Raw genomic sequence first — 16451 nt, 5'->3', positions numbered from 1 at the left:
AACCGAGAGTCTGTCATACAGAGTGAAGTAAGTCAGAAAGAGAAAGACAAATACCATATACTAACACATATGTATGGAATCTAAGAAAAAAAAATGTCATGAAGAACCTAGGGGTGTGACGGGAATAAAGACACAGACCTACTAGAGAATGGACTTAAGGATATGGGGAGGGGGAAGGGTAAGCTGTGACAAAGTGAGAGAGTGGCATGGACATATGTACACTACCAAACGTAAAATAGATAGCTAGTGGGAAGCAGCCGCATAACACAGGGAGATCAGCTTGGTGCTTTGTGACCACCTAGAGGGGTGGGATAGGGAGGGTGGGAGGGAGGGAGACGCAAGAGGGAAGAGATATGGGAACATATGTATATGTATAACTGATTCACTTTGTTATAAAGCAGAAACTAACACACCATTGTAAAGCAATTATACTCCAATAAAAATGTAAAAAAAAAAAAAAAGAGAGTTCGACTTGCAGACGAAGGCGGCTGCCGCGCTCCACATCCACCCCTCCTGCAACCCCGCAAGCCGGTGCGCCCAGCCCGCCTGCCCGACCCGCCACCTGCGTTCGTTCGCCTGAGGAAGCCAACCGAGAGTTCACTGATGCACCCATTCCAGTGGTGTAATGGGTGTTTCTGCGGCCTAGGACTGGTGAGCCCCAACAAGTCCTGCTCGATGCCACCCATCAGTTTCCAAGACCTTCCCCTCAACATCTACATGGTCATCTTCGGCACAGGCATCTTTGTGTTCATGCTCAGCCTCATCTTCTGCTGCTATTTTATCAGCAAACTCTGGAACCAGGCACAGAGCAAACGATATGGATATAAAGTGGTGGTGCTTAAAGGTGATGCCAAGAAGTTAGTTATATGGGCAGACCTGTGCAGTCTGTCTGGAAGACTCCAAGGGGAAGGATGAGCAGGGTGTGCTCTCATGCCAACACGCCATTCACCACAAGTGTCTGGTGAAGTGGCTGGAAGTGTGCTGTGTCTGCCCCATGTGTAACAAGCCCATTGCTGGTCCCTCAGAGGCCACCCAGAGCCTCGGGATCCTACTGGATGAGCTGGTGTGAGTGCTGCCTCCATACCAAGGCCTGGAGAAGACCTCTAGCCTCATGGGTGCCTGGTCCTTCCACAAAGAGGTGGTGAACAAGACTGTTGGGTGGTGATGGGCATGCTCACCTGGAGGGGCGGGGGTGCAGGGCTGGTCTTCCAGCATCAGGGTGAGACTAGACTTGCCCACCTCTCTGCTTCCTGAAACCTTCTTCCCTGCTACTCAGTTTTGATGGACTTGCCCATCAGGACCACTGTATCCTGGTACTGGACTATCTGCCTGCCTTGTCCCTGCTCTGGGAAAAGAAATCCATTCCTATTTGCCCAAGAACTTAGAGCACACTCCCTTGAGGGTTCCGCTGAGGAGGACAAGCTGCCCTGACCTAGAAGAAGGGATGAGATAGGCTCTGCCCCGCCTGTGACCTCCCTGCCCCCTCCCCACTCCTTCCAGAGGAAGGTTAGAAGGGAAGGAAGGAAAGATGGAGGAACCAAGTGCCTCCAGTGGAAGCGAGGGAGGCTCTGTAGGAAATTGGCAAGAGCAGGGATGAACAGAAGAAAAGTCAATGTTTACATGGGACCTATGGAAACAAAGGCTGTCTGGCCGGCCTGCTGACTACAGGGGGGTAGAGGGCAGCCCCCTCCCCCTCCTAGATCTGAGGTGCTATCTGTTCCCTGTTCTTTGGTTGATCTCAGAGCTTCCTATTCCATGTTGGGGTTTGAGTATCCACTGCCCCAGAGGAAGGGCTTGGTCTACACCCAAATGGATTCCCAGGGTTTTTTCTAAAGGAGCAAAAAGGGGCCTGGGAATGGGGGTGTCTGAATATTAAGGTCGCAGTGGACACCCTCTTCCCCTTTGTAAATAGTATTTTTATACTTCACCCTCACCATCTCAGGCTTTATACATGGAATCCCCCAAATGGAAGGGGTAGGGGTTTTCTGTCCCTCCCCCAAGTGGGTGAGGGTGGGAAAAATGTATGTATTTAAAGAAAATTAAATTTAATAACAAGTTTCTCTAAAAAAAAAGTACTAAAAGAAATTCATATTAGAAAAACAAGATAATGGGTCCATAATGGAACAAAAAATTCAGTGTTGTGCAACTAATAAGGAAAAAAGAGAAACATAAGTTTCCAAACACTAGAAAGAATTCACCCAATTTCACAGTACACCTACTTACATGGCATAATAAACTCCTGTGAGAAGTTGCACCATAAATTCGGGATCCAATACTATTCGACCACAGAGTTCTTTCCAGTGTTTTTCATGTTGCCGTGGAAACCCACTCACACAAACCCTAGGAAAATACATTATTTATCACATGTGATTTCCTGATACATTAAATAAAACATTTTTGTTTCCATAAATTCACTTATTCAATGACTCATTTCTCAAATAGTTTTTGAGTACTTGCTATGTGTCAGTCACTATTCTGGGCCCATGCATACAGTTGTAAACAGGCAAAAAGATAAAAATAAAATCTGTGCCCTCATAAAACGAACATTCTAGTGGACTATATCAATACAAGTAATAACTTTTCTCAAATAGGCATCTCTTTCATAATCATCCTTCTCCCTCTTCACAAAAGAAATGCATAACTTTCACACATCCCAAATTGAATCAGGATGGAATGAGTGGAAGATACAGAAATCTCAAAACAAATAACCAAAGTATCAAAAATAATTCTCTGTTTTCCATCTCATTAAGAGATGCTTCCAGAAAAGTTACCCTTAATGATTATCAAAAACTGTTATGTACTTCTATTATTTTAAGAAATTAATTTATTAGAATAATTGTAATGGTGAGTCCAGAAGAAATTTTTTAGTGTTTCGTGCATTATGGTCAGGAAATATTTTTTTAATTTTTAATTTACACATTTTTTTGGTAGCAGAGATGTATAATTAGGTGATGAATAAAAGATTTGTAAGTATAATATGGCACAATATTAGGATAAAATTATGTGGATAAAGTGGAACAGAAATTCAATTTTAAGGAGAAAAAGAATGTTAGACTATTAAAGAAAAGCTTGTTCATTTATTCCATACATGGGATGATGGTGGTTATCAATCAGATCACTGTGTATTTACATTATATACATTTAAAATAGTGATCAACAATTATTTGTTTTATTATGTCAATATTTACCTACTGGAAATCATATAATTTACAACTATTTAAAACAGAATAAAAAATTTAAATATTAACTTAAAAGTGTACAAAGGCTACACAGTTTTTCGAAATTCCTTAGGGGATATGTGAATAAAAGTCTGAGGACTACTAAACTCTATCATCACTTTTGTTATTAAGAAACTCTATATCATGCCACAGTAATGTTACCAATTAGAGATATGGCAGATTTGTTTTAATGAGCCAAAAAATAGTCATTTATAAATAAATTTATCTGTAGATAGGAAGCAAGTGCTTAAACAGTATACTCTCTTGATAACAGTATCTAGGTTAGAGACAAGAAATTTTTTTTTTTTTTTTTTTTTTTTGCAGTACGCGGGCCTCTCACTGTTGTGGCCTCTCCCGTTGTGGACCACAGGCTCCGGACGCGCAGGCTCAGCGGCCATGGCTCACGGGCCTAGCCGCTCCGTGGCACATGGGATCTTCCCGGACCAGGGCACGAACCCGCGTCCCCTGCATCGGCAGGCGGACTCTCAACCACTGCTCCACCAGGGAAGCCCGAGACAAGAATTTTGTTAGTCATTAATCATGTTATTATAGGCAAGTGAACTTTAAGATAATATATAAATCAATCTCACAGCTAACTTAGATCGGCCTTCCTCCATTTAGCAAAACTGAGTTTTGGTCTCTTCCCAATAATACAACAGCATGAACGTGTACAAAGCATTTGCAGTGGGCAGACTCTTTGAGGGGTGGGGTCAGGGGCCCTGATTCCTATGATCCCTCCTTCCTGGTATTCACACCCTGTGTTATCCTCTCCTCTTGAGTGTGGTTGGAACCTGTGATTTGCTTGTAACAAGGCAAAGGTGATAGGATTCGCATGCGTACACGTACACGTTATGTGATTATATTATGTAAGAGGAACTGACCACTGGCCTTCAGCAGACAGTCAACAAGAAAATGAAGCCCGTCCTACAACTATAGGAACTGAATTTTGCCAAGAGAAGTGTATAATTCCTCAAATGAACCTCAGATAAGACCACAACTCTAGCCAACATCTTAACTGCAGCTTGTAATACCCTAAGCAGAGGGCCCACCTAAATGATACCTAGACTTCTAACCCCAAGAAACTGAAATAATAAATGCATGCTATTTTAAGCTACTAAATTCATGGTGTAATTTGTTATGAGGCAATAGAAAAACTAAAATAGCATTTAACTTTTGTGGGGGCTTAGTTTCCTCAAATAAAAATCAACTGGGCAGGATAAACTGAGTGTTCCTTCTATAATTAAAATTCTGCTCCTCTGTCTCCAATCTCATTTATATTACTTAATTTTTTTTCAACAGTGGAAATTTAAAATTTCAGCTCAGGTCTGTCCAAATTATTAGAAATTCTGATTTAGTAAAGATTAGAATATACAAATACAAATAAGACATACACATAATTGATGTCACTGCTAATCTTATCCAAAGCAGACAGTTATTTGTGAGATATAGAAGGGAAAAAGTTCATGTTTCTTATGACTTTCTCTACATAGAGGACTATTTTTTCAAATCACTCAAAGTGATTTATAAAAATTGGCATCCAGGCAGTGACTAGGTATATATCACTAAACCACCCTAAACCTAAAACATCTTGGCTTAGCTCAATGTTGAGCTAGAAAATGCTTCTTTAATAACTGAAATATTTTCAAGAAATCATGATGCATGAGGGATAAGGATTCCTATAGGAATGTAAGTTCCCTGAGTTTTGTTTACTGCTGTATCACCAGAAATTAGAACAGTGCCTACCAGAGAGAATGTGCTCAATAAATATGTGTGAAGGTTAATGATAATTATTCTTCTTACCTGGAGCCCATTCGGCAAAGAGACTGGTAAGATGAAGCAGGCATATACACAATAGCAGAATTATAACATAACATGAGGAAACTCAGGACTTCAAACCTAGAAAAAACAAAAACAAGGAAAAAGGATTACAATTATTTCTACTTAGAGACTGTAGTAAATGATTTCTTCGTTTGACGGTTATAACAACAATGCCTTAATATTGACCTTCATAATTTCTCAATCAGAGTACTGTAATATCCACCTCAATAATTTCTCTATTTCCATTTGCCTTATTAAAGGTCACAGCTCTTGCTGCCATCTATATTTTCTTCCTCAGAAAAACCCCCAACATGCTTGAACAGATGACTCCTCTATGCTACATTAATCCACTATTCCTATTGACTGCATGATAAAGCCCAAACTCATCATGGCATACAAAGTCCTTTAAAACCCACCCTCAACCTACCTCTCCAACCCTACTTCCCTCTACTGTCTACCACATACACAACACTACATCAATCTTATACCATTCCATGAATATGCCATAACCTTTCAAAATTCCTTGCTTTTATGGATGCTACCCTTTCTTATTAGAACATACTTCTCACTTGGGAAACTCCTGCTAAGGTTTCAAATTCTGGCTCAAACTTTAATCTCAGACATAAAGCCATTCTTAATTCTTCTAACTAAAACAAACAAACACTGTTCCCTTTATCTGTGTAGCTCTAATACAACATTTATCCCACTAAATCAACTCTGTCTTTACCTCTGTTTTATCTATTTAGTAATAAGCAACTTTAGGACACAGACCTTGATTTATTCATCTCTAACTCTAGTGTCCAGCATAGTGTTTAATACATTATTACTGCTCAATTAATTTTTATTGAGTGAATAAATGAATGCTTTCCTAATCTTTATGATCACTAAGAAAGTGGCTCCTAAGCCTGGATGCACATTATAGTTATTTAAGGACACTTTGGAATAATATATTCCTGTGTCTCAACCCAGAATGACCCAATTAGAATCTCTGAGGGCAGGACCCAGGAACGTTGTTTGTCTAAAAAGCTTCCCATAGGTGGTGAAGAGTATATGGAAACTCACTGTACTATTTTTGAAACATTTTTTGTAAGCCAGAAATTATTTCAAAATGAAAAGGTAAAAAGTGAGTTGAAAGTCTGACGTGGAAGCAGGCACATCTTCAGATCCTTTCTCCTTCTCTATGCTGCTAGTTTTATTGAAGATTTATTTTCTGAAATTGAAGATTTATTTTCTGAAAGGATAAAAGAGAAATTTCTACCTGGGAACCATCAGGCACAATTATGATTTGGGGTCAGGGCGGGGGGTCGGGGAGGAAGGGAAGATACTGAAAATAGAAAACTTAAGTGAAATAGGTCTTATTGGATATTGAGACCTCAAGTCCTCCTTCCCCATGTGGTCATCAGAATGCTAGCAGCAAGCCCTCTGGTTAAGAGACTGGGAGAGTTTTCTTTGGGGAATCTGACCACCCTAAGAGGAAAGACTTAAAGATATAGACTTGGGAAGTTCCCCAGCTGGATGGCCCAGTGAGAAGTTGTGAAGTTCACCATCAACTAGCCCTACCAACATGGCCATAGCTTCTCATTTTTTTAATTCCCCTACTTTTAAACATAAGCGGGAAAAAAGGATTACCAGACACCTGAAGAACTTCACTAACATGAAAATGAGATCAAAATAAAGAAATGGGGGGTGGCGAGGGCACAATTTGGAGGACACAGAGAACATAGAAGAGGAAAAAATAAAGCAAATTATCATTAATATTCTAAAAGATGAGATGTTGTTTCAAAAAATAAAAAAACCAAAAACACCAAAAAGGATCTATTTTAAAAGACCATTCAGAAAACAAGAACACCTTTTAGATACACAAAATATGATGACAGAAATTAAAAACTCAAGAAAAGGATTGGTGGATGAAATTGAGGAAATACCACAGAAAGTGAAGCAAAAGGAAAAACATATGGCGAATGGAAGAGGAAAGAGGACCACAACAGGAGTTCCCACATTCAAATAATAAAAGCTCCAGAAGAAAGATAATAAAAGACGAGATAGATAAAAGACAAATAGTAAAAGACCAGATAAACTGGGGAGCCTAAACTAATTAACAAAAATAATTCAAGAAAATTCCCAGTCTGAAGGACATGAGTTTCCAAATAGAAAAGGTCCACATAGTGCTCAGCACAAAGGAGGAAATAAACCCACACCAAGAAATACCACAAAGGAATTTCAGAATACTAGGAACAAAGAATGAGGATATAGGGTGCAGGAAACAGTGGATCCATCCACACAGGAAAAAGACAAAGAGAATTCCCAGGATAAGAGTGAGGGGAGATCCCAACATAATGTGTACACCAGGCAAAGAGGGCAACACAGTCCAGATTGGAATAAGTCAAAAGGTTCTGAGATAAAACTGAGAAAATAACTGGTGTAAATGAAGTCTTGGAAGGCTATGTAGAAAACTGACAGAAAATTTGCAGGGTTGAATTACAAAGCACATAGATAACAAAGAAAACAAAAGGCTAAGGATGAACTTCAAGGAAAACAAAAAGATATGCAGGAAAGGAAAAGTAATAAACTAATCACAAAGCTCAGCCTGAATAGCTCTGATGAACAATGATCATTCATAATGAGAAATCTAAATAATGAGTTCCCCAGAATTACAACATAAGATAGGACAATGAGAGAGGTAACAACCTAAATTTTTATCTTTCCTAGAGATAAGTTATTAGATAATGGCCCAAAGTGAAAAATTAAAAAGCAATAAATTAATCAAAGAAGTGGAGGTAAATATTAAAAGCAAGACTTCTCAGCCTCAGCACTATCGGCATTTTGGGCTAGATAAGTGTTTGCTGTGGGGGGCTGGCCCAGGCATGGTAGGATGTTGAGCAGCATCCCTGACCTTTACACTTGAGATGCCTGTAGCACTCCTCCCTCCCACTCAGTTGTGACAAACAAACAAGTCTCCAGACATTGCCAAATGTTCCCTGGGGGGCAGAAGTGCCCTGGCTGAAAACCACTGGTTAAAAGTTGTTACATCTGGGAAGGGAGAAGTAGAAGGGAGAGGGACCTGGAGATTGCAGTTCTTCTTAATATGCTCTGTAGGACTAATGCACATTTAACTGAAAAAAAAAGGGTGTGTGTGTGTGTGTGTGTGTGTGTGTATTACTGATACAGTCGGCTATACAAAAAAGTAACATATACAGCAAAGACAAAACAATAGCACAATAATGAGATACCAATTGTCATACCCACTAGGATGGATATAATCAAAAAGATGGAAAATAAGTATTGGTGAGGATGTTGAGAAACTGGAACTATCATACATTGCTGGTGGGAATGCAAAATGGTACACCACTCTGGAAAACAATATGACAGTTCCTCAGAAAGTTAAGTATTAAGTTAAATACCATATAGGGACTTCCCTGGTGGTCCAGTGGTTAAGACACCGCACTTCCACTGAAGGGGGCACGGGTTCGATCCCTGGTCAGGGAAGTTCCTCATGCCATGTGGTGGAGCCAAAAAATAAAAATAAAATAAAGTAAAATAAAATGAAATAAATACCGTATAACCCAGCAATTCTACTAGGTATATGCTCAAAAGAACTGAAAATGTTTACACAAAAACTTGTAAACAAATGTTGACAGCAGTAGTATTCATAAATATTCCAAAACTGGAAATAACCCAAATATCCATCAATTGATGGATGGATGGATAAACAAAATGTATATTGTCATAATGGAATATTATTCAGTCATACAAAGGAACTACACACTACCACATAAACGAAACTTGAAAACATGTTAAGTAAAAGAAACCAGACACAACAAAAGGCCACATACTGTATAATTCCACTTATATGAAATGTCTAAAATAGACAAAACCATAGAGGTAGAAAGTAAGATACATGGTGGCCAGGGGCTGGGGAGAAAGGAAAGGGGAGTTTCTTTTTAGTGTGATGAAAACATCCTGGAATTAGCTAGTGGTGGTGGATGCACAAGCTTGTGAATACACTAAATATCACTGAATTGTATACTTTAAAGGGGTGAATTTTATGGTATGTGAATTATATCTTAATTTAAAATAAATTTAAAAGTCAGTAATTAACTTAAAATGTGCAAATATAAAACACAGTGCAGTTTCCTCAATATTTAAAAAACTCTCGGGGAATTCCCTGGTGGTCCGGTGGTTAAGTTTCCGTGCTTCCACTACAGAGGGCATAGGTTCAATCCCTGGCTGGGGAACTAAGATCCCGCAAGCCTCTCGGTGCAAACAAACAAAATAAATAAATAAATAAATAAACAAATAAAACCCTTGCCAATCACTAGGAAAAAAAATACACAGTTCAATAAGAAATATGGACATAGGACACGAATATGCAGTTCACAGGTCAAGAAAAATACTTAATGAATTAACATATTAAAAGCATTCAAGCCTAGTCATAATTAAAGGAATGCTAAGTAAAATAATGTGACATCAATTTTTAATGTTCAGATTGGCAAAGATTAAAAAATTTGAAAATATCCAGTACTGGGGGTTAGTATGAGGAAAGAGGCACTCTCAAACTACTCATAGGAGATTCAATTAGTCCATCAGTTTTGGGGAGGGTAATTTGGCAATACTAACTCAAACTGAAAAAGCAGACATTCTTTAGCACAGCAATTTCACTGTTAGGAATTTACTTTACAGATACTTTGGTGCTCCCATGCAAATATTTATACAAAAAATATTGTGTTCCTTATAAGATTGTTTAAAAAAACTGGAAAAAATCTAAATTTTAGTCAGATTGAGAGTGGTTAAAAACTGATAGTATGGGCACTTCCCTGGTGGCCCAGTGGTTAAGACTCCGCACTTCCACTGCAGGGGGTGTGGGCTCAATCCCTGGTGGGGAAACTAAAATCGCACATGCCACGTGGCGTGGCCAAAAAAAAAAAAAAAAAAAAAAGCAAGTTGTACAACAACATGTACAAATGAATCCAGTGTGTATGGGTCTGCAAGTGTTTAAGGTTGAATATATGCTTTTGCATGCATGAAAATTTTCTGGAAGGACACATAAAAAACTGCTAATAATTTAACTACTGAGAGTAGAAATGGGTGGTTAGAGGGAAGAGGACATATACTTTTCTCATTGTACTCTTGCCTATTTTTACTTTATACTCTGTTCTATTTTAAATGTACCACAAGTATATATTGTTATACTTTAAAAAATTAAAATGAGAAAACAAAAAAGGAATCAGGTAACCAGATGATTTTTATGCAAACTAGTCTGCAAACAGTACTTATGAACCACTATTCTAATATACATTTTCTATTATTAAATGATTTGAGTACCCCAACATAACTGTATAGAAAAAAATTAAGTTGTTACTTTAAGTTGGGATAAGGCCTTCTCCAGGTGTTATACAGCACCCTGCTGGCTAATAAAGAACAATCACTAAAGCTGAATTCCAATATGTTAGGAAACAAGGGAAGCCACTGTGTTTTCTATCATATGTGTAATATTGGAAAGACCCTTAAGAAGAACTGGAATTCCAGACTGAAGCACTTGATCAAAGGTCAATAATTGAGAAATCTGCTTGATCCTATAGTCCTTCCATAACTCTAATATTATAACCAATAAGATAAGAGTACTATTTTACTATGAACATAAAATATTATATAACAAATAGTAGTATCGGGACTTCCTCGGTGGTCCAGTGGCTGAGACTCCGCACTCCCAATGCAGGGGGCCTGGGTTTGATCCCTAGTCAGGGAACTAATCCCACATGCCGCAACTAAGAGTTCACATGCCGCAACTAAAGATCCCCGCATGCCGCGACGAAGATCCCGAAGATCCCACAGGCTGCAACTAAGACTCGGTACAGCCAAGTAAATAAATAAATAAACATTTTGTAAAAAAGAATAATAATAATAGTATCACTAACATATATTATGTTCCAGGCACTGTGCTAAGCATGTTTTAAGCATCATCTCATTTATTTCTCACAATAACCATGCAGGGCAATGTATGGTAAAAAATTTGGCCATGCCCAAAGAAAGTTTTAGCCTTTGCCCTCAGCTTCTGGGAAGTAACCTATGTCATACCTGATAAGTTGTTTAGAGTGGGGGCTGGTGACACAGGCTCTCTTTGTTGGTAACGGCTAGACTGAAAGGCTCTAAGACTGCGATGATTGACAGGATTAAGGTGAAAGTTTGGGTGAACTTTATGTGAAGTGACTGTGTCTCATTTACCTGAATGCATTATGGGAACAGATACTGTGTCTGTGTCTGAGGAACACTTCCCCTATCTAGTATTGTAAAACAGAAGGCATGTAAATCCATCCATCCTTCCTCTAATATTAATTGAACATGCTCAACTGGGATCAATAAGATTGCCCAAGTTTACAAGGTCATTAATTTGCTGAACAATAGCCTTATGTGGAATACAGACTTGAGCTTATGGCAGAAGCCAGTAAGTGCCACCTAGCAACAACTTCTGGGATTTGGGACCAGAAAATTTCCATTTGAGAGACAACATGCTTACCAATGGGTACGAAGTGAGACTGCCCCCATGATTGAAATATAAAATAATCCTGAAATCTGAAATACCCATAATATCCTGGGTAATGTCAGAAAAACACCAGAAGAGTTCCATAATAAGTGCCAGAAGAGTCCCATTATAAGTGCCAGAAGAGTTCCATAATAAGGTGCAAATGGTTTGTGCAGAAACATGCTACCAAGGGAATGGAAAGAAGTACTTATAGTACTCATAAGCAGGGAGGCAGGAAACCTCTTTTTCCCTAGGGCCAACTTTGGCACCACCTGACAATCTGCCAGATTCTATCTATCACCTAGATGGGGCCCTGTGAACAACTCTCTATTGACCAACAAAGAGCTGCTACGTTTACGGATGAGTATTTCACTGCTATGATGTATTTCACTAGTATGACATATTTAACTTTTGTCTTTTCTCACACCAAACCTGAACCAAAGTAATTGTAGATAACTTAAGCATAAATTAATAATTTTTACTGTCTACAGTTTTGACCATTACCGGTTTTGTGCAGTGAATGTTTCCCTCTGCGGATGAAGATCACTGTAAACAACCCTGATGAGATCATGCTGACACAATGCCCCTTCTGTCAAAGCCATGGATCCAATTGTTGAGGGCTACAAAAACAAGGTAAAGTATGAGACTGTGTCTCTAAAATGAAGTAAAAATCTATATCATGTGAGGATATTTAATTCTGTCTCAACAAAAGACAGTTTCAGACCATTTCTTACGTTTCAAAACCTCTTCCACTTTTCTATTATATACATTCTACAGCTCCTTTTAAAAAATATTTATACAATATATAAAACTAAAAATACACTGCTTTGTTTTTTGAAATATTATGGAATGAGTCTATATTTAGGACAGAATAAGAAAAGTCGTTGAACAGAATAAAGGCTACAAATGGATCAACTTTAAGTTGTTTGTTTCCAGAACGCAGAGCACTCTTGGGGACTATGCATTCAACCCTGGAGGTCTTTCTAACTTCAGGAAGGTTGCTGCTCTCATTAATCTCATTCCACACTGAAGAAAGCAAGGTGCAGAGAGTTATAATTATGGAACACAAACAAGAATACTAGGATCAAATGTCTCTTTAATAGTGACATAATTGATTTCATGTTTCTAAAGTTAGAAGAACCATCCATTTGTACACTTTTCACTACCCTCCATTTTATTTTGTAACACACAGTTAAAATCTATTACTCAGAAATGTTCTATGCTAAAATCAGCCCTGGTTAAATAGGAGGCATTCTATTTTCAACACAAAACAAAGTCCCAGGGGAATTAATTGAGAAAATAAATAGTTGCATAGAGCTATGAGGCAACTGGATACTGTTTGTTGGTAAGAAAATGGATTTTAATTTTTAGACTACTGGTAAAGTTTCTTTAAGCACTTTCCTCACAAGTTTATGCACTGAAGGCCACTACAGACAAGAAGCTTGATTCAAAGTCTATGTCCTTAAAGAGAGCAGGCAGAAGGAGTTCAGCTCAACAGGAGTCATCTACCTATATAATTATCAGTGTTCTCACAATCTTCAACCAAATAAATATAAGCAAAAATCAGAAGTGTAATTATTTTCCTAAAAAATAATGAAAATAAATCAATCTAACGTAGATGATTTCTAATTAATATGGAAGACAAAAAAATTAAAAGAATATTTTTGAAAGTATTTTTGAAAAAAAAGACCAAAAATGATACTGGTAGAAGAATGAAAAAGAAATAAACCAGAACTAGAGGAAAATTTTCCATTAATTACATTCTCTCTCCCTTGACAACAGCTCAGCTTTATATCACTAATAACAAACATCTCCATTAAGAAACAAATCAGTAAAGATGTGTTAGGAGTATTTATCTCTAGTAAGAAATTGACTTTTACTCAACATAATTTTTAAAAATTCTACCTTTCCAGTCTTACTTACCTCATGGTATATCGAAGGCTTGGATAAGGAAGGGATAGTAAAAGACAGAACTTTATTGTTCCCATCTTTATCAGCAATTTCCTATGGTTAAAAAAAAAAAGCAGAGATAATGAAATAATCACAGGACTATATTAAAAGAAATAATAATTACTTTCTTAACAAATATATCACTGGCAATTGAGGAGAATGTTTAGAAATAGTAATATATAAAAATATTATTACCCTAGTGTATCTTTTCTAACCTATTAGCAGATTTGTACACTTTGGTAGTTGAGTTATCCTTTGAGAAACACTGAAAGATATACTACTACAATCAATCAAATACACCATGACAACAAAGACATGAAGTAGGCACACAAATTTCATGATAAATTTACATACAGGCTAGGGAGGTTATAAGTGATCAGATCTTTTAGTTGAAACATGACTGAGTTTAAAAGCTTACAATCACTGCTCGCTTCGGCAGCACATATACTAAAATTGTAATGATACAGAGAAGATCAGCATGGCCCCTGCACACAGATGACATGCAAATTCGTGAAGTGTTCCGTATTTTTGGAATGGGAGAAAATATTTGCAAATGATGAGACAGACAAGGGCTTAATCTCCAAAATATACAAACAGCTCATACAACTCAACAACAACAAAAAAACAATCAACCCAATCGAAAAACGTGTAGAAGACCTTAATAGACATTTCTCCAAAGAAGATGTACAGATGGCCAGTGGGCACATGAAAAGATGCTCAACATCATTAATTATTAGAGAAATGCAAATCAAAACTACGAGATACCACCTCACACTGGTCGGAATGGCCATCATTAAAAAGTCTATAAATAACAAATGCTGGAGAGGGTATGGAGAAAAGGGAACCCTCCTACACTGTTGGTGGGAGTGTAAGTTGGTATAGCCACCATGGAAAACAGTATGGAGGTTCCTCAGAAAGCTAAAGGTAGAATCACCACATAAAAAATTAAAATTAAAGGTTTTAGCCAAAAAATCCACACTTATTAAAATATGAAACACAGGGCTTCCCTGGTGGCACAGTGGTTAAGAATCTGCCTGCCAATGCAGGGGAGACAGGTTCGAGCCCTGGTCAGGGAAGACCCCACATGTCACGGAGCAATTAAGCCCATGAGCCACAACTACTGAAGCCTGTGCACCTACAGCCTGTGCTCCGCAACAGGAGAAGCCACCGCAATGTGAAGCCCGCACACCTCAACGAAGAGTAGCCCCCGCTCACTGCAATTAGAGAAAGCCTGCATGTAGCAAAAATAAAATAAATAAATTCATAGAAAAAAAAAAGAAAAACACTGTTGTAACACAGGATGAATCTTAACTAAAAGAAAATCTTACAATTATTCAGCAATAAATTAATGACCTGAAATAAGCTACATATTAACATGATTAATAGTAGTCCAAGTGATTAATCATAAGTTCATACTTAAGTGGTTTTTACTGACTACAAAAACATTCCTGTGATTTTTAAAAGCACTTTATCTTTCACTGAAAAGGTCAACAGCATCTATTTCTACAGTCTCTGGCACCGCCAATCTTCTACAGGTATCAATAAAAATCTGCCTACAGACTTCCCTGGTGGTGCAGTGGTTGGGAATCCACCTGCCAATGCAGGGGACACGGGTTCGAGCCCAGGTCCGGGAAGATCCCACATGCTGCGGAGCAACTAAGCCGGTGCGCCACAACTACTGAGCCTGCGCTCTAGAGCCCGTGAGCCACAACTACTGAGCCCACGAGCCACAAATACTGAAGCCTACATGCCTAGAGCCCGTGCTCCACAGCAAGAGAAGTCACCATAATGAGAAGTCCGCGCACCACCAACGAAGAGTAGCCCCTGCTTGCCACAACTAGAGAAAGCCTGCGGGCAGCAAGGAAGACCAAGTGCAGCACTCCCCCCCCAAAAAATAGATGTGAGAACCTATTAAAAAAATAATAAAAGATCTAATAATGTTTAAAAAAAAAAAACTGCCTACAGATGCCAGCAATTAGAGGGGTGAAATGCTCCTCCTGAATCACTCCTTTTCTCTACTGTCTTTAGTCTGTTTCTTTTAAAACTCATATTAGTATACACAACTGGCATAAAATCCAGACAGAGAAGACTGCCCTAGAAGGAAGGTAGTCAGACAGAGACTGAGTAGTTGCACAGCATAAGAGGAAGAAACAACAGGAAAAAAAAAAAAAACAACTATCATCACCAAGACACAAACCCAAAAGAACTTCCCTATAGGGCTAGTTTTGGGGTTTAATATGTCATAGGAGAGTATCAATTACATGTGAACAATGGCCATACCTCTAATTTTGGCATGAAAATGGTTTAAAAATCCCTAGAAAGATCATTTAACTACTCTGTAGACAAAATAGTTACCACCACATCTGGGCCACTGTGACTCAGAGAACATCTATGCTAAGATGAATGGGCCTGATTTAAGTTAGGCAATAAAATTTTAATTTTTATTCCTAAATTTCAAATTAAGCCAAATACTTTTTATTTATATCTGTGTATATATCTGTGGAGAAGGGTGTTATGAAACTTTTTTAAGTTGAGGGCAATATAAAACTCTCTCTTGGGCTACTGAAGCAAGGGAGAAATGCTGGAGTGAGAAAAGAAGAAAAAAGAGAAATTAATATATAAAAGAAATCCAGTGTGGTAAGAAAAATCGAGAACCACAGAGAAGAGAGAACACAGGTATCAAGGGAATTAAAAGAAGACAGAAACCTGAGGTTACATTTCTGATATATAATTGAGCATTTTTAAAACAGTACACTATTTTTGAGATACCAAAAGATAATTAAACCATAACACAAACAAGTACTGTCAAGAACTTGTCAGGCATCCCACTATACAAAATTTTTTGCTTCATTTGTCCCACTACTGAATTTTATTACATTAAACAAGACAAATGATAGCTTAATGTCAAACATAATCTAAAACACTAAACTCAATTATTAAATCAA

The 16451-nt window shown here is 38.0% G+C and overlaps 1 protein-coding gene and 1 pseudogene across 2 annotated transcripts in view; one reads left to right on the top strand and one right to left on the bottom strand.

The window, feature by feature from the left end:
* The window catches only part of HYCC2 (hyccin PI4KA lipid kinase complex subunit 2), a gene marked incomplete at its 3' end in the record, with an annotated part of 61325 nt that overhangs the window by 14531 nt on the left and 30343 nt on the right, over nt 1-16451 (bottom strand). The window contains exons 9-12 of the mRNA XM_079710101.1: nt 13480-13560; nt 12061-12176; nt 5019-5114; nt 2224-2340 (exon numbers count right to left, since the gene is read on the bottom strand). Coding sequence (XP_079566227.1) covers nt 2224-2340; nt 5019-5114; nt 12061-12176; nt 13480-13560 — 410 coding nt within the window. The remainder of the gene's footprint in view (nt 1-2223; nt 2341-5018; nt 5115-12060; nt 12177-13479; nt 13561-16451) is intronic.
* Nucleotides 604-1069, top strand: LOC307057076 (RING finger protein 122-like; annotated as a pseudogene). The gene has a single exon. The product of its transcript is annotated as an RING finger protein 122-like (transcript).

Source organism: Hyperoodon ampullatus (genome assembly GCF_949752795.1).
Source record: "Hyperoodon ampullatus genome assembly, chromosome: 8".
Taxonomy (NCBI): domain Eukaryota; kingdom Metazoa; phylum Chordata; class Mammalia; order Artiodactyla; family Ziphiidae; genus Hyperoodon; species Hyperoodon ampullatus.
This window is presented reverse-complemented; position numbering and strand designations above follow the sequence as displayed.